This window comes from Dermochelys coriacea, chromosome 3, assembly GCF_009764565.3.
Source record: "Dermochelys coriacea isolate rDerCor1 chromosome 3, rDerCor1.pri.v4, whole genome shotgun sequence".
Classification (NCBI taxonomy): Eukaryota; Metazoa; Chordata; order Testudines; family Dermochelyidae; genus Dermochelys; species Dermochelys coriacea.
Genome location: NC_050070.1, coordinates 130292359 through 130316630, shown reverse-complemented (window position 1 = coordinate 130316630; position 24272 = coordinate 130292359). Strand labels below are relative to the sequence as shown.

At 41.8% G+C, this 24272-nt stretch overlaps 1 protein-coding gene across 2 annotated transcripts in view; it reads left to right on the top strand.

Moving 5' to 3' along the window:
• Nucleotides 1–22263, top strand: part of WDR27 (WD repeat domain 27) — a 231932-nt gene extending 209669 nt beyond the window's left edge. The window contains exon 25 of one of the 2 annotated variants that reach the window (XM_043511323.1): nucleotides 21302–22263. In XM_043511323.1, the coding sequence (XP_043367258.1) occupies nucleotides 21302–21349 (48 nt within the window). In that variant the 3' untranslated portion in view covers nucleotides 21350–22263. The remainder of the gene's footprint in view (nucleotides 1–21301) is intronic. The other variant, XM_043511324.1, reaches the window with a different exon arrangement.
• The last annotated feature ends 2009 nt before the right edge of the window (nucleotides 22264–24272 follow it).

Genomic DNA, 24272 nt, shown 5'->3' with positions numbered 1-24272 from the left:
GTGCTCCAGCTACTAAGCTATGGGATATTTTGAAGTGGGACCTCAGTTTTGCCTGTTGAAGCTGTCCCACTGTGGATAAATAGTCATTGGAGTAGGACAGCTGGACACTGGGTCTTCTACCTCGGTGCCCTGACCATCAGGCTATAGAGTCATTCTAGCATGTATGCACTTTCTCTCTCTCTGTCCCAATGACTCTCAAGTATTTGTACACAGTGGAACAGCTTCAACAGAAGAGATTGAGACTCACACCAGAATAGCTTAGTGCTCAGCCAGCACACTCTCCTGAGAGGTAAGAGACCCTATTCAAATTCTCTCCCCCTCCCTCTCCACCCCGACAGAGCAAGGAATTGAATCCAGGTTTCCTACATCCTAGGTAAGTTGCACTTACTGTTGGGCTCCCTCACCCACCTGCCTGTTTGTGTGTGATGAGATGGGTGCCTCACTCATTCTCACAAGAAATGAGTTAGCCACTTGATTCCAGGAGAGGGGTTCCTGGTTGTGTATTGCTAGCAGAGGTAGGCACCTCCCTGCAGCCTGGACTTAGGTGCATAATTCTGTGAGGGGGTGTGGCTTAAGGACACACCCCTCGTTAACATTCCCCATTTGCTACCTTAGGTGGGAGCTGCCTAGTGTGCTGGCTTTTGTGGATCACATTCTAAGGCACTTATATCTCTCCATTGTATAGGAGCCTAGACACCTAATTTAGGCTTTGTGGATTGCAGTATTCTGTGATTTTGTAGGTATCTAAAAGGTAGGTGTTGCAATGCTCAGCTTGATAACACCTAGGTTCCTTTGTGCATCCAGGCCTCGGTATTTGTAATTTTTGATTTTATGCAAAATATACCAAATGTTGATTGAGTGGGAAGAGGATGCATCTTAAAATATCTAGCCAGGTAAATAAACACCTGTGATAATACCTGATAAAGGCAGGTTGGGTTTCTGTAGGGGTTTTTAAACATATACTATGCCATAGGGTGGAAGAAGTTGGAATCAACTGACTTCTATGGAGTTTTGACCACTTATACCAGCAAAGAATTTGGCTTTAAAATTCCTTCCTTAACTTACAGGAATGCATACTCTGTAAGAATCATGCAAAGCTGAAAGACCAAACACGTGACTTAAATGGTGGTGTAAATTGTGCCTCATATGTTGCTATATGTGAATGCAAGTTGACATAAATTATGTATTGAAAAAGCAGAGTATAGGGTAGTAGTCATCATAAAAGCAACCAAGAGGAAGGGTGTGTGAAAGAAAGAGGATGCTATCAGATAAGGTCACATTTGCCAACGTAGTCTCCTGAAAGCAGTCTTTTTCCTTAGTGTATGGGAAAATATTTTCCTTCTGGTTCAGGAACTCCTGCAACTTGTCTGGATTTGGTTTTGGTTGATGCTTTAGTTACGGCATATTGCACAAATATTGTAGCATTCTTGGGTGCATTGGATCACTTTTCCATGGGCCACCACACAGGTGTGTCCAAACTCCTGAAATCATAGAAAAATTGAAACTGTTCCTCCATTAAAATTAGGTTTACAGTATTCTCACAGCATCTCCCTTTGAAAAGAATGCCTGTTTACTGTACCTGATGGTTCTATTTATTGTTGCAATCCAGGGAGCTGCATACCCTTATTCTGTAAGGTACAAGGGCCACCTAGATGATTATCCCCTGAACGCTGTAATCCTCATGATAGTGCCTGAAGGCAGATTGAAGTGGTTTTCTACATTTAATATGAACCAGGAAATACTGTTGCCTGCTATTTTGTCCTAATCCACAGAATTGCATCTGAACTGTTCATCGAAAGGAAATGAACAAATAAGGAAGTTCCATTTTATGCATAGACTTCTGGAACAACAAACAGCTGTGAATATGATGGAAATTAAGGTTAAGAAAGATATACTGTACATACCTTTTGCCATCTGGAATCCTGTTGCCCGGTTATCATCCCCTGTTTGAACTGGTTGCTTGGGACCTCACCAGGGATAATCCAGGCTAACAACTTAATGTTGTCATTTGTCTGGTGTTTGTTCCTCCTTCCTTGAACAAATGCAGACAGAATCTAATCAAGACAGTGCTGCGTTACAATGAGGAGAGTCTACCACTGGAATTTCTGTGCAGTAATTTAGATATTGTGCTTGGAGGTAAAGGGACTTGGGGAGTTGTGTCTGTGACCTCTTTGTTCGTTGGCTGGATTTCTGCAAGGGCTGTGTGGCTGTTAGGACACCTGAGCAGGACAGGTGAGAGCATTCTGTTGTTTTGAGTCTGTTTGTGATGGGGCGGAGCTGACCATGGAATCTAAGAATATAAATCATTGTCAAGTGAACTCCTAAGCAGGCAAACAGAAGAGGCTAACAGGTATTTTTCTGAGGGAGTTTGCAAACTAAACTGTAGGAAAAAATTTTCTCGCATGTACAGCTCTACATACCCAGCAATGGAAAAGTTATTGTAACCTCCAAGGGCTGTGCCATGTTCTATTTTTTTATCTGAAGATAGAGACTCCCTATGCACAAAGTACAAGTTGATGGCTGTATTGGAAGAAAAAATCTGAGCTCTCAAGGGCAGTGATTGACCTTGTATAGCATCAGAGAAACAGAAGAGTTCTTGGACAACCAGCTATGGGCAGTACCTCCACGGACACCTCCATGGACACAGCTGGAGAATTAATTGGTTTCAAGGGAACAGGACTGAATGGAAAACAGAGAGGAGAACTGGCAGTTTGTGACAAAATAAGAAAATGGAAGCAGGAGACATTATGTACAGCCAGAAGTAGAAGATGGACAGTCTGAGACTGTTGGAGGAAAGAGGACCAGGAGACATTCACTTCATGTAGAGATAGCCAATCACTTTCAGGTACTCAGTGCAGAAGCTGTTTATAATGCACTAGAAGATTCCAGTTGAGAGGAGGAGGAACTGGGATCTCCCTGGGATACACTTGAGGATGGATGCTCAGCCCAATCCTTGAGGACATCAAACATGCTCAAAAGAAGACCACAGACAGTCTTCATCGGGGACTCAATGTTACTGAGAGTGGATAAAATGTTCAGTAGGGGGCAAAAGAACAGCAGGTTGTGGGCTGTCTTCCTGAAGCAAAGACAATACACATCACTGAGGGACTGAAGGGGACTCTGAAGGCTGCAGACAAGGATCTCTTGGTTATGATAGATATTAGCATGAATGACGCTGCTTTGGAATACATTTTGCAGATCATTAAAGCTTCAGGGATCTCAGAAGGGGGCGGAAGGACAGGAAAGTACTGGTGATCTTGGATGTAGTTCCTAGTCCACATTTCAGAGACGATAGTACAAGATATCAGAGGTAAAAAATTGGCTAGATAAGTGCTGTAAGATTAGGGAGGTTTGTGGGGGTAGGGTTGTGGAACATTGGGCCACCTTCTCTGGTGAGAGGAGGATGTATGGCTTGTACTGCTTTGGTCTCAATGCTCAGTCTTCAGGGTAACCTACTGGAATAATTGACAGCTGAAATTGGTAAAATCACTGAATACACCCTACTTAAGAAAGATAGTGTGTAGAAGAGGCGTGGAGTACAAATTCCTAGCAATGGTTACAGATCTAATACAAGACAAGGAAGTTAAAATTATGATGCATGTTCCAGAAAAGATATATGTATCAATAACTATTTCTGCTCTATATTCAGAAAGGAAGATGTCTTCCTATCTGTGAGATTACGTGTTTGGCTGATAAAGGTAACATAGTGGAACTTGTAGCAGCCTTCTGTAATGCATTTGATTTAGTCCTGCATGATATTCATTTTTTAACAAAATTAGTGCTGTATAAAATCTGCATCCCATATTAAATGAAGTAAAAAGTGGTTAACGGATAGACCTGAAAAAGCAATTGTAAATGGGGAATTATCATCCAATGGCCATGTTTCTAGTGGGGTCTTGCAGGGATCCGTTCTTGGTCCAGTGCTATTCAATATCTGTGTAAATGATCTGGAAGAAAATATAAAATCATTGCTAGTAATGTGTGTACATGACACAAAAATTGGTGGAGCAGTCAGGTCAGTCATACAGTTTGAACTCGACTGCTTAGTAAATTGGGCTCATTTGAACAACACACATTGTAACACAGTTATATGCAAGGTCATACATCTAGAAACAAAGAATGTAGGTTACACAGGATGGAGGTTGTATCCTGGAAGGTAGGATGAATGAACGGGACTTAAGGGTCATGGTAGATAAGCAGTTGAGCATGAGCTTCCAGTGCAATGTTGTGGTTATGAGGCTTGAGTACCTGATTAGTATTCTTACCCAAGTTAGAATGTGTAATTCCCTCCCTAAACAGTGGAATATCTAGAAGGAATAGAAAGATGGTATTCCATCTGTATACAGCCACTACTTACTGAGACAGCTACTGGAATACGGTGTCCAATTTTGGTGTCCACATGTCAAAAAAGATGTTAAAAATTGGAATGGGTTCAGAAAAGAGCTATAAGGGTTATTTGAGGTCTGGAAAACATACCTGTATAGGGATATTCTTAAGAAGCTCATTCTATTTAGTTTATCCAAGAGAAAGTTAAGAATTTGACTTGATCGTGATCAACAAGTACCTCTGGGGGAAAGATTTATGATGGTAGACAGCTCTTTAATCTAGCGGAAAATGACATAATGAAATCCAGTGGTTGGATGTTGAAGCTAGGCAAATTTAAACTGGAAATAAGGCACAGAGTTTTAACAGTGAGGGTAATTAATGATTGGAACAAATTATCTCGGGACATGGTGGATTCTGTATCACTTAACAGTTTAAATTAGCTGTCTTTTAAAAATGTATGCCAAAGCTCAAACAGACTGTGATCTTAATGCAGAAATTACTGCATGAAGTTCTTTGTCCTGTGTTTATGGTGGAGGTCAGATGAGGTGATCCTAACAGTCCTTTCTGGCCTTAAAATTTATGAATCTGTAAGACCTAGCTTTCCAGTCGTCTGCAGATTTCAGAACTAGTGAAATGTTTGTCCTGAGAAGAATATATTTTGGCAGCACTGCTTGAGTCATATTTCAAAGGCAGAATTGAATACATACTTCACATTCATCCAGCACAGACATTAATCACTGGCAGGATGTCCTTTGAAATAAAGTGCTTCAGGCACTGTCATCTTTGTCATTTACTCTCTTCCCCACCCCCACCCCCATTCCCATATGCAGCTCTAGTGTATAATAAATAATAACACAGTATGCCACACTTTTATATTGTTGCTTTAATCACTTTAGTTACCACGATGATGGACACTGTATAAGAATCTGAAAAGAATAGATTAGAAAATGAAGTATTCAAAAGATGATTTGCAAATCTAAACTAATGTACAAACTACACATAGGGAATTACTACTTCAGAAAGAGAAATGTCACTTCTAGAGTGAACTTCAGCAGCTGTTTTAACAATTCTCATTAGTTCTGTGCAGCAGGTTAGGATAGGAAGTGAAGAGTTATTGATCTGTATGAAGCTTCAGAGATGATTTAAGGAGACATAATGGGCCAGATCCTCAGCTGGTGTAAATCAGTGTAGCTCTGTTGAAATCAATGGAGCCAGGCCAATATACACCAGCTGAGTACCTGGCTAGTGTTCTTACCCAAGTTAGAATGTGTGATTCCTTCTCACTGCTTTATCATGGAGAGAGTGAATAGGGAAGTGTTATTTATCCTTTCACAGAACACAAGAACTAGGGATCACTCTATGAAATGAATAGGCAACAGGTTTAAAACAAACAAAAGAAATAACTGGGTTCAAAAAAGAATTAGATAGGTTCATGGAATATAGGTCCATCAGTGGCTATTAGCCAAGTTGGTCAGGAACACAACCTTCATGCTCTGGATGTCCCTAAGGGAATGTCTACATTTCAGTTAAACACCGATGGCTGGCCTGTGTCAGATGACTCAGGCTCTCAGGGCTTGGGTTGCAGGGCTGTTTAATTATGGTGTAAATATTCAGGCTCAGGCTGGAATGTGTGTGTGTTTGTAATGAGAAAATAATCCGAATGAAAGCAATTCTGAATAATTTCAGAAGTACACTGTATCTCCCTAATTTATAGCACACACAATAAGCATGTCAGATGTGAAATATCAAAAATAAAATCTGTATTATGCATACCATCATCTAAAATCAAACAACTGGAACTTTGTAAAGCCACAAACCTCTAATTTACAGCATCTCCTTTGATGTGGCATCACTATAGAAGGACATTTCTCAAAACCAAAATGTGGTATCACCGAGCTTTCTTTGCAAACTGCATACTGTACTAGGAAGAATTCCAGGAAAATTCTTTGAGCCTTGCAATTAATCTCATGCTCACCTTAATTTTTCCAAAATAAAGGGCAGTTAACATCCTTCCACCATTGTGTTCCATCTTTAGCTTTCTTTACTTTAATATGACCCCTCCATTATAGCCTATCAGTTCCACTGTCAATATCCTGGTTTATTGTACTTCAGCCTGGCCACTATAATCAAATAAGCAGAAGACTATTATGCTTAATTAAGGCTTCTGTGTTTAGGATAAGGAGGAGATGAAATGTTTTCTTCATAAACTATTTGTTTTGTGTAATCTTGAATCCAAGTGATGATTCCTATTTATCTGCTTTAGTTCTTTTTTCAAGTTCTTTCAGGTAAACTTTTTTTGCTGAGTAGGGCAATGTTCTATACTAATTGTATTTATATAGAATGGGTTTAATGTAAATGAAATATACAGTGAATACAAAGAAAGGTGTCTTTAATGTTTACTGGAGGAATTGATCTGTCGGTGGATCAGGTCCCACTGCTTGCCTGTTGAAGGGATTAAAGTCTATGGCAGTTTTCCCTGAAAATCTTGCTAGTCCAGTGGAGGAATCAAGGTGCTGGAAGGACCCCTCTTAATATCTTCTTGTATTATAGAGTGGGGACTATACCTATCTTCTGCTGATCCATTGGCATAAGTAGGCTTTTCTGAATATCTTGTTCTAAAAGATGCAGTTACCATGCATGTGCCATGCCACTAGGGTGACCAGACAGCAAGTGTGAAAAATTGGGACAGGGGATGGGGGGGGGGTAATAGGAGCCTATATCAGAAAAAGACCCAAAAATCGGGACTGTCCCTATAAAATCAGGACATCTGGTCACCCTACATGCCACAGATGCACCTCATGTTAAGCATTCTCTGGCAGATCTGTGTTGGTTAGTTTTCCCCACAGGCACTCACCAAATCTGAACTCAGGTGATTACTGTCACAGTTGTCTTCTGAACTTTGGGGCCCCGCTTTTGAGTGGGGAAGTCCCAGAATGCACAAATTTGCGCCAAAACCCTGTACCTGCACCCAGCAATGAGATTGTAGAACGCAGAAGATTACCAATGGAGTCTTGCAAGACTGGGTGATGCCATGAGCATGGGTAATATGGGGGAGTGGGAATGCAGAAGAGAATATGGGGGTGGTTGCATTGGGAGAAAGGAATGGAAAGAAGACAGGCATTAGTGGTCACGGTGATGGGAAGTGAGAGAATTTGAATAGGTCTTGTGATGGGGCAAGGCCAGATGGCTATAGAAAAGTAGTGGGAGATAGATATATTAGCTCCAAGTTAAACAAATCCTTGGTACCAGGATAAGTGAAATGGTAGCTGCTCCAGGTCAATTAAGACACCTGGGGCCAATTAAGAACTTTCCAGAAGGCAGGGAGAAGGCTAGGTTGATTGGGACACCTGAAGTCAATCAGGGGCTGGCTGAAACTAGTTAAAAGCCTCCCAGTTAGTCAGGTGGGCGCGTATGTCAAGAGCTGTGGGAGGAAGTTGCACTGTTGGAGAGACTGAGTAGTACACACCATATCAGGCACAAGGAAGGAGGCCCTGAGGTAAGGGTGAAGTGGAGCTTGAGGAAGTGAGGGCTGCTGTGGGGGAAGTAGCCTGGGAATTGTACATGTCATGTTTCTAAAAGGTCAGCTACCATACCTGATACTATTAGGGTCCCTGGGCTGGAGCCCGGAGTAGAGGGTGGGCCCGGGCTCCCCCCCTCTCCTTTGCTCTCTGATTAATCACTGAGACTGGGAGACAACAGAGACTGTGCAAGGGAGGATAGCTTCTCCTCACTTCCCTTGCTGGTTTATGATGAAAATGGCTCAGTAGACTGTACCTCTTGTCTCTAGAGAGAGAAGGGTTACGTGGAGGGTCACAGTGAGCCTCTGAGGCTGGCGAAATCTGCCAGGAAACACGGGACCCATGGAGGCAAGGACAGAGCTTTGTCACAGTCTGGATAAAGCATCCAGTCTTTCCTATACGTCCCCAAGCGAAACCTCTGCTGCACCAATTGAAGTTCTCTCCTCTCATTAATCACATACTACAGATTAGAGAGACAAGGTGGGTGAGGTAATATCCTTTTACTGGACCAACTTCTGTTGATTAGAGAGACAAGCTTTGGAGCTTACACAGAGCTCTTCTTCAGGTCTGGGAAACTAATTCAAAGTGTCACTGTTATATACAAGGTTTGAACAGATTGGTTAGCATATGTAGTTAACACATACAAAGGACCATTCAAGGTGAAATGGCTCATTAACATGCCTCCAGTCATGGACAGAGGGAGAAAAGTAGCTGGGGGAGGAGGGAAGTGTTGTTCATGGTTTACCGATTTATTGTAATAAGCCATAAATCCAGTGTCTCTATTCAGTCCATGATTTTGAGTGTCTAGCAAAGTCATGAATTTAAGTTCCCAGGCTTGTCTTTTGAAAGTTTTGTGCAGGTTTCCTTTGCAGATGAGGACTGAAAAGTCAGATATAGAGTGATCGCTTTGTAAAAAGTGTTCGCTCACAGGTGATAGGGTGTTTTGGTCTTATATCTTTGTCTTTCCTATGTGAGTTCAGTCATTCATTACTTGAGACCAACGGATCACCGGTAACAAGATCCTTCAGAGAACTGGTTACAGTCTATGTGAACTATGCAGGACGTTTTCAGGCTTCGCTGATTGGGACATGAGTGCATGTCTCAAGATTGTCTGCCAAAGGCAGTGCTCTATGGCCAACTTAAGAACTGCCTGCAATGCAGAGGAAGGCCAAAGCTCTGATATAGCGACAAGGTCAAGCAAGGCCTCAAGAAATTCAGCAATCCCACTGACAACTGGGAAAATCCTGCCCACAATCGCTCAGTTTGGAGAAGCCAGGTTAAGGCTGGTGCAGTCACCATGCAGAGCCATCAGAGAGCCCAGGCTGAGGCCCACAGGTGAGCCAGGAAGCAAATGGGCCTGTAGCCACTGTGGGAAGGTTTGTCATTCATACATCGGACTCTTTTCCCATACCATTGGTAAGCACCACTGATGGACCGACTTTGTCACGTCTCCTTTCATCTGTCAAGATGTTGGACAGCCAATGATCATCCGAGAGTGTCAGATTTGTCTAGTTTCACCCACATAGTTGCTATTGGGACATTTAGAGCACTGGATAAGGTACACCACATGTTGCAATAGGCATGTGTAGGACCCAGGGATCTTGAAAGGTGTTATGGGGGGTGCATTGGTGTATGAAACAATTTTTGTGATGGGTCTGCTGAAAGCCATTGATCAAAACTGAACCCTGTAGATGGTGGAAACCACTTTAAGCCGGGGATGTGGCAGCACCCCTAGTTCTAGCACCCCTGGGGCAGTTTTGATCATTGTAGCAATGGAGATATGTCTGCAGCCCCTTCCAGAACAACAGATGCAAAACCAGTCATCTCGCTATACCAACTGAGTTTACATCATATCAAAGGACATTGCACATTTGAGTTGCAAGGTTACCTACATTCCACATAAATTTGATATCACATCACTTTTATTGTTGAAAAACATTTGCATAATCCTGAAACTGAAGTGTTAGTTATTTACACTAAAGGTATGAATCACACTCCATTTTAAGTTTTGTGTGTTTGTGGATTGTGCCCCTCATTTGGGTCTGTCACACTCTGTGAGCCTTAACGAGCTGAGAAATACGCTCTGAATCTTTCCAGACACCTTCAGTTTTTCAGTCCTTATCTTGCTGCTTTTCTTCCTGTTAGTGCTTCCATTGCTACTTGTTTGTTCTGCTCTTTGTTACTATTACATTTCCGTGCTGACTGCACATGCAGGAATAATGGGAAGTACTCTTTGATCCTCTGTCTACTGTGAGATTTTTGCTAAAATAGTTTGTGTACCTAGAAACTACACACTGCTATACATTTGAAGAAGTTTTGTCCACAGAACATTGATTTCTTTTCTTGAATGTTTTGTTCAAAATTTGAATGGATTCTAAATATACTTGAGCATGTTCTCTCATCCCTAATTTTAATAGCTGCCAGTGTCTTGATTCAGAATTATCCAAGGGGCTGTGGCTTGAACACTCAGTAGCCTCCATGATCTATATTAGAACAAACTGCAATTAACTGTACCAAAATTTAATGAGGTGTTTTATTAATTAAAATGTAGGTATATTCTGAAAAAAGTAATATTCTGTCAAAATGTCATCCTGGGCTTCTCTGTCTTTCAGTGATTTCCACAACAAAGGTACTCCTTTCACAGATCCTTTTTTTTCTAACTTCTAGCTGTGTAATCCCATCATAGAGTCTGAAAGTCAAGCTGGGCTCTTTCTGACACACACATGAATCTTCAATGAATCTGCAGTTTTATCTTAATTACAAATCCGGAGATAGAATCCTTGTAGCTGTATTTTCTGCCTATTGTATGCTTTCAGCAATAAAAAGTAGCAAAACTATATATTAATCAGTAAAGTCAACAGAGTAGAGTCTCAATACTCACAAATAGTAGGTCTTTTAAGTAAGGTGTCATTTTTAATATACTGTGTTTTCAGAGTAGAATGATACTTTATGATTTCACTAGGTGACGTTAGGGTAAAATTTGACTAAGGATAAATTTTTCAAAAGTGTTTCAGTGACTTAGGCTACTGAGTCCCATTTTCATGCGACCTATTGACTTCTAATTAGACTTAGGCTCCTGTATCATTTACGTGCTTTTGAAAATTTTACCCTTAATCCTAGTACCATAATACTGAGCAACTTTATAGGAGATTTGATAGATTACTTTGTATAACTTTTAAAAAAATAATTTCCATGCACCAGCCTGGAAGCAGGAAATGGTGAAAATCTGAAAAGAAATCATTCTTTTGTGATTTCTGGAACAATGTCTAGCTCAGTAAGTATATTCATAGATTCATAGATACTAAGATCAGAAGGGACCATTCTGATCATCTAGTCCGACCTCCTGCACAGCGCAGGCCACAGAATCTCACCCACCCACTCCTACGAAAAACCTCACCTATGTCTGAGCTATTGAAGTCCTCAAGTCATGGTTTAAAGACTTAAAGGTGCAGAGAAGCCTCCCTCAAGTGACCCGTGCCCCATGCTACAGAGGAAGGTGAAAAACCTCCAGGGCCTCTCCAATCTGCCCTGGAGGAAAATTCCTTCCCGACCCCAAGTATGGCAATCAGCTAAACCCTGAGCATATGGGCAAGATTCACCAGCCAGATACTACAGAAAATTCTTTCCTGGGTAACTTAGATCCCATCCATCTAATATCCCATCTCAGGGGATTAGTCCTATTTACCCTGAATATTTAAAGATCAGTTGCTTACGAAAATCACATTATCCCATCATACCATCTCCTCCATAAACTTATCGAGTAGAATCTTAAAACCAGATAGATCTTTTGCCCTGACTGCTTCCCTTGGAAGGCTATTCCAAAACTTCACTCCTCTGATGGTTAGAAACCTTCGTCTAATTTCAAGTCTGAACTTCCTGGTGGCCAGTTTATACCCATTTGTTCTTGTGTCCACACTGGTGCTGAGCTTAAATAATTCCTCTCCATCTCCTGTATTTATCCCTTGGATATATTTATAGAGAGCAATCATATCTCCCCTCAACCTTCTTTTAGTTACGCTAAACAAGCCAAACTCCTTAAGTCTCCTTTCATAAGACAAGTTTTCCATTCCTCGGATCATCCTAGTAGCCCTTCTCTGTACCTGCTCCAGTTTGAATTCATCCTTTTTAAACATGGGAGACCAGAACTGCACACAGTATTCTAGGTGAGGTCTCACCAGTGCCTTGTATAATGGTACTAAAACCTCCTTATCCCTACTGGAAATGCCTCTCCTGATGCATCCCAAAACCGCATTAGCTTTTTTCACAGCCATATCACATTGGCAGCTCATAGTCATCCTATGATCAACCAATATTCCCAGGTCCTTCTCCTCTTCTGTTACTTCTAATTGATGCGTCCCCAACTTATAACTAAAATTCTTGTTATTAATCCCTAAATGCATAACCTTACACTTCTCACTATTAAATTTCATCCTATTACTATTACTCCAGTTTACAAGGTCATCCAGATCCTCCTGTATAATATCCCGATCCTTCTCTGAATTGGCAATACCTCCCAGCTTAGTATCATCTGCAAACTTTATTAGTACACTCCCACTTTTTGTGCCAAGGTCAGTAATAAAAAGATGAAATAAGATTGGTCCCAAAACCGATCCCTGAGGAACTCCACTGGTAACCTCCCTCCAACCTGACAGTTCGCCTTTCAGTAGGACCCGTTGCAGTCTCCCCTTTAACCAATTCCTTAGCCACCTTTTGATGTTCATATTGATCCCCATCTTCTCCAATTTAACTAATAATTCCCCATGTGGCACGGTATCAAATGCCTTACTGAAATATAGGTAAATTAGATCCACTGCATTTCTTTTATCTAAAAAATCTGTTACTTTTTCAAAAAAGGAGATTAGGTTGGTTTGGCATGATCTACCTTTTGTAAAATCATGTTGTATTTTGTCCCATTTACCATTGATTTCAATGTCCTTAACTAATTTCTCCTTCAAAATTTTTTCCAGGACCTTGCATACTACAAATGTCAAACTAACTGGCCTGTAGTTACTCAGATCACTTTTTTTTCCTTTCTTAAAAATAGGAACTATATTAGCAATTCTCCAATCATTTGGTACAACTCCTGAGTTTACAGATTGATTAAAAATTCTTGCTAATGGGCTTCCAATTTCAGGTGCCAATTCCTTTAATATTCTTGGATGAAGATTATCTGGGCCCCCCGATTTAGTCCCATTAAGCTGTTTCAATTTCGCTTCTACCTCAGATATGGTAATATCTACCTCCATATCCTCATTCCCATTTGTCATGCTACCATTAACCCTAAGATCCTCTTTAGCCTTATTAAAAACTGAGGCAAAGTATTTGTTTAGATATTGGGCCAGGCCTAGATTATCTTTAACCTCCACTCCATCCTCAGTGTTTAGCGGCCCCACTTCTTCTTTCTTAGTTTTCTTCTTATTTATATGGCTATAGAACCTTTTACTATTGGTTTTAATTCCCTTTGCAAGGTCAACTCTACTCGACTTTTAGCCTGTCTCACTTTATCCCTAAATGTTCTGACCTCAATTAGGTAGCTTTCCTTGCTGATCCCTCCCATCTTCCACTCCCTGTATGCTTTCTGCTTCTTCTTAATCACCTCTCTAAGATGCTTGCTCATCCAGCTTGGTCTACAACTCCTTCCTATGAATTTTTTCCCCTTTCTTGGGATACAGGCTTCCGATAACTTCTGCAGCTTTGATTTAAAGTAATCCCAGGCCTCCTCTACCTTTAGATCCATAAGTTCTTCAGTCCAATCCACTTCCCTAACTAATTTCCTTAATTTTTGAAAGTCAGCCCTTTTGAAATCAAAAACTCTAGTTGCAGATTTATTTTTGTTAATCCTTCCATTTAGTTTGAACTGAATTAGCTTATGATCACTTGAGCCAAGATTGTCCCCTACAACCATTTCTTCTATGAGGTCCTCGCTACTCACCAAAATTAAATCTAAAATGGCATCCCCTCTAGTCGGTTCAGCAACTACTTGATGAAGGAATCCATCAGCTATCGCATCTAGGAAAATCTGAGCCCTGTTATTGTTACTAGCACTGGTCCTCCAGTCTATATCTGGGAAGTTAAAGTCTCCCATGATCACGCAGTTTCCATTAGTATTTACTTTATTAAAAACATTAAAAAGGGCTCTATCCATATCCAAATTAGATCCCGGAGGTCTATAGCACACCCCAAGCACTATCGTAGGAGAGGCTTTACTAGTTATCTTCCCCAATGTAATTTTTGCCCAGACTGACTCTGTCTTATCCATTGCATCGCTTCTTATTTCTTTACATTCTACCTCATCATTGATATACAATGCTACTCCACCCCCTTTACCTTTGTTTCTGTCTTTCCTAAAGAGCACATACCCTTCAATACCTGTAGTCCAGTCATGACTACTATTCCACCATGTTTCTGTTATCCCTATAATATCTGGTTTCACTTCCTGCAATAGTAGCTCTAGTTCCTCCATTTTGTTACCTAGGCGCCTCGCATTGGTGTACAAACATCTTAATTTTTGCTGTTTGGCTTCGCTCACATTTTGTACCCTATTAGGCACAGTCATTCTACAGCCAGTATAACCTATTAGACTAGTATCAACACCGCCCTTGCTCCTTGTATACATTCTCCTACCCACGGCTGTATCCTTTCTTACTTCATCTTCTTCCCTCTCAATGCTAAAATCTGGCGTGGAGATTACCTGGATATCTCCCCACCATCTCCCCCAAATTCCTAGTTTAAAGCTCTCTTTATCAGTTGTGCCAGCCTCTATCCTAGAAGTCTATTTCCTTCCCTACTCAGATGAAGTCCATCCCGAGAGAACTATCCTCTGTCTGTGAATGCCTCCCAGTGGCCATACATCCCAAAGCCCTCCTTATAGCACCACTGCCTAAGACATCTGTTGACAGTCATAATCTTGTCACACCTTTGTTGCCCTTCTCTAGGAACAGGAAGGATCCCACTAAAGATCACCTGAGCCTCAATTTCCTTAAGCGTCTTCCCCAGCCTAGCATAGTCTCCCTTAATATTTTCCAGCGAGAATCTAGCCGTATCATTTGTTCCCACATGAAGGATAATTAGGGGATTCTTTCCCGCTCCCTTTAGGATCCTTTTCAACCTCAGGTCTACATCCCGTATCTTAGCACCCGGAAGACAGCACACCCTTCTATTCTCTGGATCAGCTCTAGTTACAGGCCTGAAATAGAATTCTTCTCAATAAAGAGTCCCCGATCACATAGACCTGCCTTTTCCTGGTGACAGTGCTATTCTCCAGTCTCTCCCCTGTTGCCTCTGGCTGCAAGTTCTTTCCATTCCTATTTTCCCTTATAATCCTCTTCAACCCATCCTGTATCCTCCTGGGGCTCATATTTGGTGTAGTCTCCCTTGACTCTTCCGCTTTTTCTGTAGGACTAGCCTCTCTTCTCTTCTTCCTTACCCTTCCACCTTCAACAAGTACCTGCTGAGCCCCTTCTTCATTTTCCAACTCTGCAAACCTGTTCCTAAGCTCTATTTCTCCTTCACTAGCCCGTCTTTTCCTCTGCCTGGTTCTTTTAGTCACATGCTTCCACTGACCACTTTCCTCACCCAGTCTCCCCTCAAAATTCCCCAGCCCTGCTTTCATCTGTGAGTCTGAGCTTTTCCCTTCAGATACCTCATATCTTTGCTCCATCATCTGCTCAAACCCCTTCCTAAACTCAACGAGACTTTCCACCTGCATCTCCAAGCCTCGGATCTTTTTCTCCATCAGCTCTATCAGACGGCATTTCATGCAGAAAAAACTCTTACCAGGTCCCCCCTCCAGGATCATGTACATACCACAGCTTCCACATCCAGTCATCCTCAATGTGTCTTCCACTACAGGAGTCACTTCCACAGCTGCCTCCGTATCTGTCATCGCCTTCCCACCTAAGTCCTGTTAATCTGGGAAACACAAGTCACACCAAAAAAGACACCCCCCCCCCAGCAAAAACAAACCCCAAACAAGCACCACAACACAAACTCCCACTCAAACTCCCCTGTTTACAGCTCTGTTTGCTAGCTCCTGTGCCGCTGCAGCTGTCTGAAGTAGCTGGGCACTACAATGAGGATATCTTATAGAATTACCTGAAACAGACAAGAAAACATTGCAGACTCAAGAGGTTTGGATAAGTTACAATTAATCATATGGACTTCTGATTGCCTACTGAACTGAACCTCCAAACATGCAGTGATTTCCTCATTCACTGCTCTTAAAAGGTGCTGTATTGACAGACTTGGATACTAAAATCGTCTATTTATCAACAGTCCTTGGAGGACAGATAGAAAGTAGCTATGCAACACTGACATAAATTGTGTCCCAGATACCCCAGTGGTGCTTGGGGTCTGTGAAGCTACAGAGCCCTACAAGAACCACAGTGCGCAGTGTCATATTGTAAGAATTGCCCCTTCCTCTGCCACTGATTGGCCTGTGGAAGGAAAGGGTAGAGGAGAAGCAACTGGGAGTGTCAAAAGGGAAAGCAGAGGATCATCAGGAGTCAGGCAAGGATGCCGAGCTCCTATCTTCTCTGCAAGAAGCTTCTTTGGCAGCCACTGGCTTCTTTTAAAGCTTCCTGCCCACCTAAATTGTCTTCCCACTGCACCTCCTAAAACCAGTGGTGGCTCTAGGAACAGCCATACACAGCAGCACATGTGAAGAGGCAGCTATCCACCCAGGGGAGTAGCAGAAGTTGGGGGAATCCTTTTTTTAATCTCCTGCCAGTGTAAGTGGGTTGAGAAACCAAGGGACCATTAAGGAGAGGGCAGCGCCATCAAGGACTTGGGAATGGTAGTGGTAAAGAGAAGAGGCAGTGTTGTTAGAGGTATGGGGGGAAAGGCAGAATGGGTTAGGATGGGAATTTCTGAAGAGTGATCAAAAGAGTAGAGCATGGAAAGAGGGGATGCCTGTGTTATGTCGGAAGAAGCACATTACATTTAGTGCTTGGGGACATATAAACCGCATTACATCCCTGAGTGCAAGCTTCCCCCAAGCACCTCTAATGTGCTTCAGTTCTGATCTGGATGCACCACCTTCAAGTACAAGAGACAGTTCCGGGTTCACAATGGCACCATGGAGCCGGGCCCATGCTCAGAAGGGGCCCTGGCCTGCTCTGCTTGTACTGTGCCCAGAGACACCACCAACCCACAGGCTCCCTACACTTGCTCCTCTCGGCCTGCCCGCCAGCTGGCCGAGGGCTCCTCTTCACCCCCTAGCCCCACTCGCCGACTCCTCTCTGCTCCCTGGCCAGACCCCAATGCACCTCTGGCTCTGGATAGTTTCTGCTTCCCATCACATGTGGGGCCACACCTGTCTTCCTAGAGCTGAGCCACCTGGGACTGGTGCAGAAGCCTGGCCAGTCTCGACCAGTTGAGCGGGGTGGGGTGGCAGTATGAGGGGCTTGGCTGGGCCCCTCCAGGCAAGTGGGTCCTGAGGGAGCCCGTCTGGGACGAGCCCTGGCCTGGCTGATCACACCACTCCCAAGGGGCTGGAGCAATTCCACACCCCAGGACCAGCCCTCGCTGCAACTGGCGGCTCAGCGCGGCAGACACAGTCGCCTCCCAGAGGCCGGAGAGTGCAGCTGTGGGGGAGGGTTGGGGGGCTGGGCAGGGGTGGTGCTGGCCAGGGCACTGTGCATTTGTGTGAGGATCAGAGGGGTGTGTGTGATGGGCATAGCAGGTCCAGGGGGGGGCCCTCTGGTCTTAGGGAATTGGAGGGGGAGGGTGTTCCAGTATTGGGCAGGGGCATGTATGTCATGGTATGGCCTACCCCTGAGGGGAAGGGGCATGCTGGCAGCACAGGGCCAGGCAGGCCATTGTGCGTCTGACAACTGCTGGTTTGTAAATAGTGCCCTTGCACTGGGCTGGGCTGAGCTGGGCTGCCCCTGCCATACCATGTCCCTGGCCAGCCCCTCGCTCTGGGGACTGACCTCCCTATCCACACCTGTGCCATGCTCCATTGCCCCTTAGGGGCCCACAAATATGTTTGGCGCCAGGCACACAAAAGGTTAATCCGGCCCTGACAAGAAGAGTTCAGTCTCCATACCCATTCCATCCTTGGCCTGTCTGCTGAGACTGCCAATGTGGTTGCCAGTTGTGAAGTGGGACTTTGTCTACACTGGTAACTGGAGTGAGGCCACCAAACTCAATTGATATAGGCTGCAGTAAAGAGGACAGATGGTAACATCTTTTGCTCTCCTCCAACCTGGATTGAATTCAAACTAGTGAGCAGTGTCTCCAGATCCCCTTCCAGTTCTTGTGTCAGCCAGTCCCTGCCTACCAGTTGTGCTAATGTATACCAGCTGAGTGGAAATGCCATTTAAATGCCAGTTTTGTGGTAGTTTGTGTAAATTAATTCTCTTATGAGAATAAACCAGATCTCAATCAAACGTCACTCATGAATACAGACTCCTGATCTTGCTCCAACCCTGTACATTCTTTTTCCAGCCCTGTACAAATCATCTTTCAGTTGCTGGCTCAAACTTGGCAGCTTTGTAGTAAATTGTGTTGCATTTTTAGTCATTGTTTATTAAACTATAAGGATTACATGGTGTGGGAGGTCAGGGAGGTGAGAAGGGGAGTGCACACATGGAAAAATAATTTTCTTGTTGACATTTGGAAATGCCTGCAGAAGCTTAGACCAGCAATACTTTTTTCATCTAAACTGCACAAAATTTAGCTTCACTGGGGAATTTTGAGAACTAGTCTCTGATTCTTTTAAGATCGTTCACGTGCTGGGATGAAATTCTCTATCACTGGCTTGTCAGCAATCCTTCAGCAATGGAATGTAAAACTGGAAAACAGCTCAGTTGCATGGCAGACTCAGCCTAAAAGACTTTTTTTCCCCTAGCCCTGTGTTTGCAAATAAACCATTTTGCTGCATAAGTAAACATCAGTGTTGATTGAAGGAAACTGTTGGAATTTCAAAATCTTTTTACTCTCAAAAGCTGTGTGTTTTTTGTCAATGAAAATAGAGGAGGTTTATAGAAAGAGTATCAACTCTTTGAAACTGATCAATCCTTCCAATTTAGGTATACCCTGCAAAATTATTCTAAAACTCTATTATGGTGTTTCTTGTTTATTGCCTTTGAATAATTCAATATCAAGTTCAGTCAGTTTGACATTTTTGTGTAGCTGCTGGCTTTGAAAGTGAAACTGTTTTTTTTCTGGTTCATACATCATCACCAGCAATAAGAATTCTTCAGTTAGATTCTATTCTATTGAATGGTTAACTTAATCCTATCTCAAACTCCTGGAGTTAAATGGGTTCTGCAATGCTGACAAGAGTAAATTATAATAATAGCATATTGTGTTATTGTCCTACATCATATAGCACCATACTATTATCACATTCATTACCAAAGTACCTAGGAGCCCCAGTTATGGCACATAAGGAGCACGACACCATTGTTCTAGGCATTGGACAAACACAGAACAAAAAGATACTTCCTGCCCCAAAGAACGTATAATCTAAGTGTAAAACGAGAAATAACAGATGGCTACAGACAGATGGAGAACAGTGAGACATATTGGTCAACACCATATGCTCAAATAAATTTGTTAGTCTCTAAGGTGCCACAAGTACTCCTTTTCTTTTTATGGATACAGACTAACATGGCTGCTACTCTGAAACCTGCCATAGGCAGTGGTATGCATTATGTGTATTAAAAAAATCATCAGATCTCTGCCCTGAGGATTTTACAATTTATATTAAACATATTACAACATGGGAGGGTAAGAGGATATGTTGGAGGAGGAGGGCTAGAATGAATAGATATTTTATATACTTGTCATAGTTCCAATATTCAGATACAGAAGTAGAGAGGGAACCAATGGAGACTTTCAGAAGGGGATGACACTGTTAGAGTGGCAGGTAAAGCATATGATTTTAGAAGCAACATGCTGCATAGATTTAAATAGTGTGGTGTGTTTTGAGATTACAGCAGTGAAGATGACAGAAGATTAGGGCAGTAGGCATGGAGACAAGGGCAGATTTTGGCCATGTTATATAGGAAGACATAAGATTTAGCAATAGACAGTATAGAAAGAGAAGGAGAGATTGAGGTCAAAGGACAACAAAGATGTGAACCTGGATGACAAGAATAGTGGAATTATTGATGATGGTTGAAGAGGAAGAGAGAAGTGAGGATTTCCAGAGGATGCTTTATGTTCACCATGTTTGGTTTACATTTCATGGAGATGCAATAGAGAGTAGGTCATAGATGAGGAAACTAACAGAAGAAGGCATGGATGTAGAATAGATAAGGGAGTCTTTAGTGTAGAGGTGGTGGTTGAAATCATGGTAGCGGAAAAGGATGCTGAAGGACAGGGAGAAGAGAAGACAACCAAAGTTAGAGCCTTGAGCCATGTCACTTGTCCAACCATGAGACAATAGTGACCTTGGTGAGAGCAATCTTGATGGATTGCTTAGAGCACAAGCTACAGTGAAGATTATAGACTATTAGATTTTTGTCATTCAAATCAGCAGATATGAATCTGGATACACTCCCGGTGTAGATCTCTTGAATACCAGGTGCCATTTGTACATCACTTTTCTGACCACAGCTGCTCTTCAAGGTTCTGTTTATGTAGTTGTAGAATGTGCTGTGTACTCTGGTTTTATTACCAAGGAGAGGATGATAGTGAGGAATAAATACAATATAGAGCTCTTAAATGCACATCTTTTAATGACAGGTTTCAGAGTAGCAGCCGTGTTAGTCTGTATTTGCAAAAAGAAAAGGAGGACTTGTGGCACCTTAGAGACTAACAAATTTATTTGAGCATAAGCTTTCGTGAGCTACAGCTCACTTCATCGGATGCATCTGATGAAGTGAGCTGTAGCTCACGAAAGCTTATGCTCAAATAAATTTGTTAGTCTCTAAGGTGCCACAAGTACTCCTCCACATCTTTTAAAGTATCTTTTCTGTTTAAAAAAAAAAAAAAAAGTTCCTTTTTCAGTGTTCTTTCATCTAGAGGAAATCTTTATACTGCATTTAACACCAGTGAAAATTACTTCATGTGCAAAACATTCATTTGTACCTTTATTAATAATGAGTGCTTTCCTCTGTCATTTGTTACAGCTTTTTCATTCACTCACCACTTTTAGTATTTCACAGCCACACCCCCTACCTGTTTGATTTTTCTGCATTGTTTATATATATATATATAAATAAAATTTGGTTTTCCAACTGTTCATGTGGTTACTGATTTTGCACCAAACTTGAAAATAGCCAATTGGGAAAAAATCCAAATAAAAATGGAATTTTCAGACTAGCTTGGATTAATTAAACCTGTATCTTAAACTGTTTTAAAAATGAATTCTGGACCTCTAGCTATTGGAGTAGCTTAAATACTTCCTAAATTTATTTAATTCATGTTGGTGCTCATCTAAGCAAATTTCACTCACTGAAAAGAACTCCATTGAAACCATGTGTTCTTTTCTTTTTGAACTACAGCTCACCACAGCCACCTTGGATGGCAAACTCCAGTTGTTTCTACCTTGATGCTTGCCAGCCTGTGGAACACTGGCCCTGGTGCTCTGGAAATAACAGAGAGAGAAAAAGGAGATTGGTAACTGTGCAAGCTGCAAAATATTCCTTTTTAAACTACAGTTTTTCAGATGATTTTTACTTTCTGTAAGTTCATCAAACTGTGCTCACAACTTTATTACTCTGTAGAAATAATGTCACTTACATTGGAAAAATAAGGACAAGATACAGTGTGGTACAATTTTACTCATTCAGGCCTCAGTACAGCAAAGGCTTAAGGATTGATGTCAATGGGGCTACTCAGATGCTTAAAGTTAGTCTCTTATCTGTAGATTGGTGACACGGTTAAAAGAGAAAGTGATCCAGTTTTAAAGCTAAAATATAAAATTTAAAAGCTGCCTATAACTAAAGACTTGAAATGGTCTTAAAAAAAGAGTGAGTTCCTCATTCTTCATGAAATGAAATTAGGAGTCATGTTGGTCCCTTGTTTATATGTATGCAACTCCCATGAGGTTAATGGAAGTAATTTGGGTATAGCAGAATTTGGTCCTCATTACTGAGACGATCTGATTCACATCCATTTAATTGCATTCTGTTATCCCTTGTACAGCATTCTGTTAAGTTGTTAGGGGTGGGGAAAAGACTTTTATTTTAAAGGCTTTGTCTTAACAAAGCTAACTAGATATTTTAGTTTGGTAATTTACTTACGTTTACTTTTATTGTGACAGTCGGGGTGTGCCCCATTTCTAGAAATAGAACATTTGAAAAGTATTGAAGTAGAAAATTAGTTCTGGGAGAAAGCTTTTCGGTTGTTTTTTTGTTTTGGTTTGGCTTGTTTTTTTGTACAATTTCTAGCTATCTTTGCCCTAATCTTTGAAAATTGTGATGTTGGATATTGTTTTGAATAATAAAGTGGTGTTCGAATCATTCATCATCTCTGTCTGTTTAAAAATGGGGAACATCTAAGACTGCGGACCTTTGTTTATCTGAGTTGTGTGATGCTGAGAAAACTTTACCCTTTTATGTGGACTGTGGTGCCAAGCCAACCAAACTTATCAGGACAAAGGATCATTAAGTCTTATAAAACTCCTTTACTCTTGTCAGCTCACTTGTCTTCAGCTGGCCAATTACATACAGCTGAACTTGCTTCTCAGACCTTTTCCTACCTTTTCATTAGGGGCCACAAGGGAAAAAACCTGGGATTTCTACACTGCCTACACAGATTAATAAAACTCAGCAATGTAACAGATGCACTTTTTTACAGGGATCTTTTTCAGTACTGTACAAGAATTGAATTCAAAAAGTGGATGACATCCCCTTGGTGTTATGCACAACACTTACGTTCATTTAGTATAAGAAGGTTGATGTTTTAGTTACACAAAAGTCTAGATTCATTTAAGGTTTCTAGATTCCATTAATTCTGTGCTCTTGCATATAAGCTTTAGCTGCTTACTGTAGGCTAGATTCTGACACCCTTACTCTCTCAAGTAGTCTCACTGAAGTCAACAGGATTGCTTGTGGAATAAAGTGCTATTCATCATGATTTAGAGTATCGCATTGGGCCCCATGTTATTGTGCAATAGTATATTGTAGGCTGCTGGACCTGATCACCAGCCTAGGACAAACAATCAGCCAAGCCCAATTCCATTTGTATCCCTTTCCTTGGGGCTCAGCAGGCAAGGAGTGCTCTAATTAGGTGGCTTCTGGATGTGGAACTTCTTCAGAGTTCTGTTGCTACTTAAAACTGACTCACATAGCAAATACTGTTAGGGTTGTCTTCTTCATGACCTAGAATAAATCTCCCTGATGTGCAAGGATTCTCAGTGGCACAGAGCCTTCCTGCACTAACTTTTCTGAATCCAGCATAGGACAGATAAAAGGGTTACCATAATTTTTCAATATAGGCAAAGCAATTATTTTTCCCTAGCCTTGTTCTCAGAAATGGTTGAACTCTTTTGGCTGAATACCTCAGCCTGAGGCAGACATCCAGCATGCAAAATTTCAGCCCACACAGTAGAAGTTTGGTAAATTTATAAACACCTGAAAACAAGGTCTTTATAATAGGATGTGTCAGTCAACCTTAATAATGGGCAGCACTGGCAAACTATCCCACGAGTGGGAACACGCAGAGGACATGCAAAGAAGAAATGAAGGTTACTTACTTGTAACTGGAGTTCTTTGTTGGGGACTCTGCATACTCACACTCCCTTTTTTCAGAGTAGCAGCCGTGTTAGTCTGTATTCGCAAAAAGAAAAGGAGTACTTGTGGCACCTTAGAGACTAACAAATTTATTAGAGCATAAGCTTTCGTGAGCTACAGCTCACTTCATCGGATGCATTTGGTGGAAAAAGCAGAGGAGAGATTTATACACACACACACACACACACACACACACACACACACACACACACAGAGAACATGAAACAATGGGTTTATCATACACACTGTAAGGAGAGTGATCACTTAAGATAAGCCATCACCAGCAGCAGGGGGGGGGAAAGGAGGAAAACCTTTCATGGTGACAAGCAAGGTAGGCTAATTCCAGCAGTTAACAAGAATATCAGAGGAACAGTGGGGGGTGGGGTGGGAGGGAGAAATACCATGGGGAAATAGTTTTACTTTGTGTAATGACTCATCCATTCCCAGTCTCTATTCAAGCCTAAGTTAATTGTATCCAGTTTGCAAATTAATTCCAATTCAGCAGTCTCTCGTTGGAGTCTGTTTTTGAAGCTTTTTTGTTGAAGTATAGCCACTCTTAGGTCTGTGATCGAGTGACCAGAGAGATTGAAGTGTTCTCCAACTGGTTTTTGAATGTTATAATTCTTGACGTCTGATTTGTGTCCATTCATTCTTTTACGTAGAGACTGTCCAGTTTGGCCAATATACATGGCAGAGGGGCATTGCTGGCACATGATGGCATATATCACATTGGTAGATG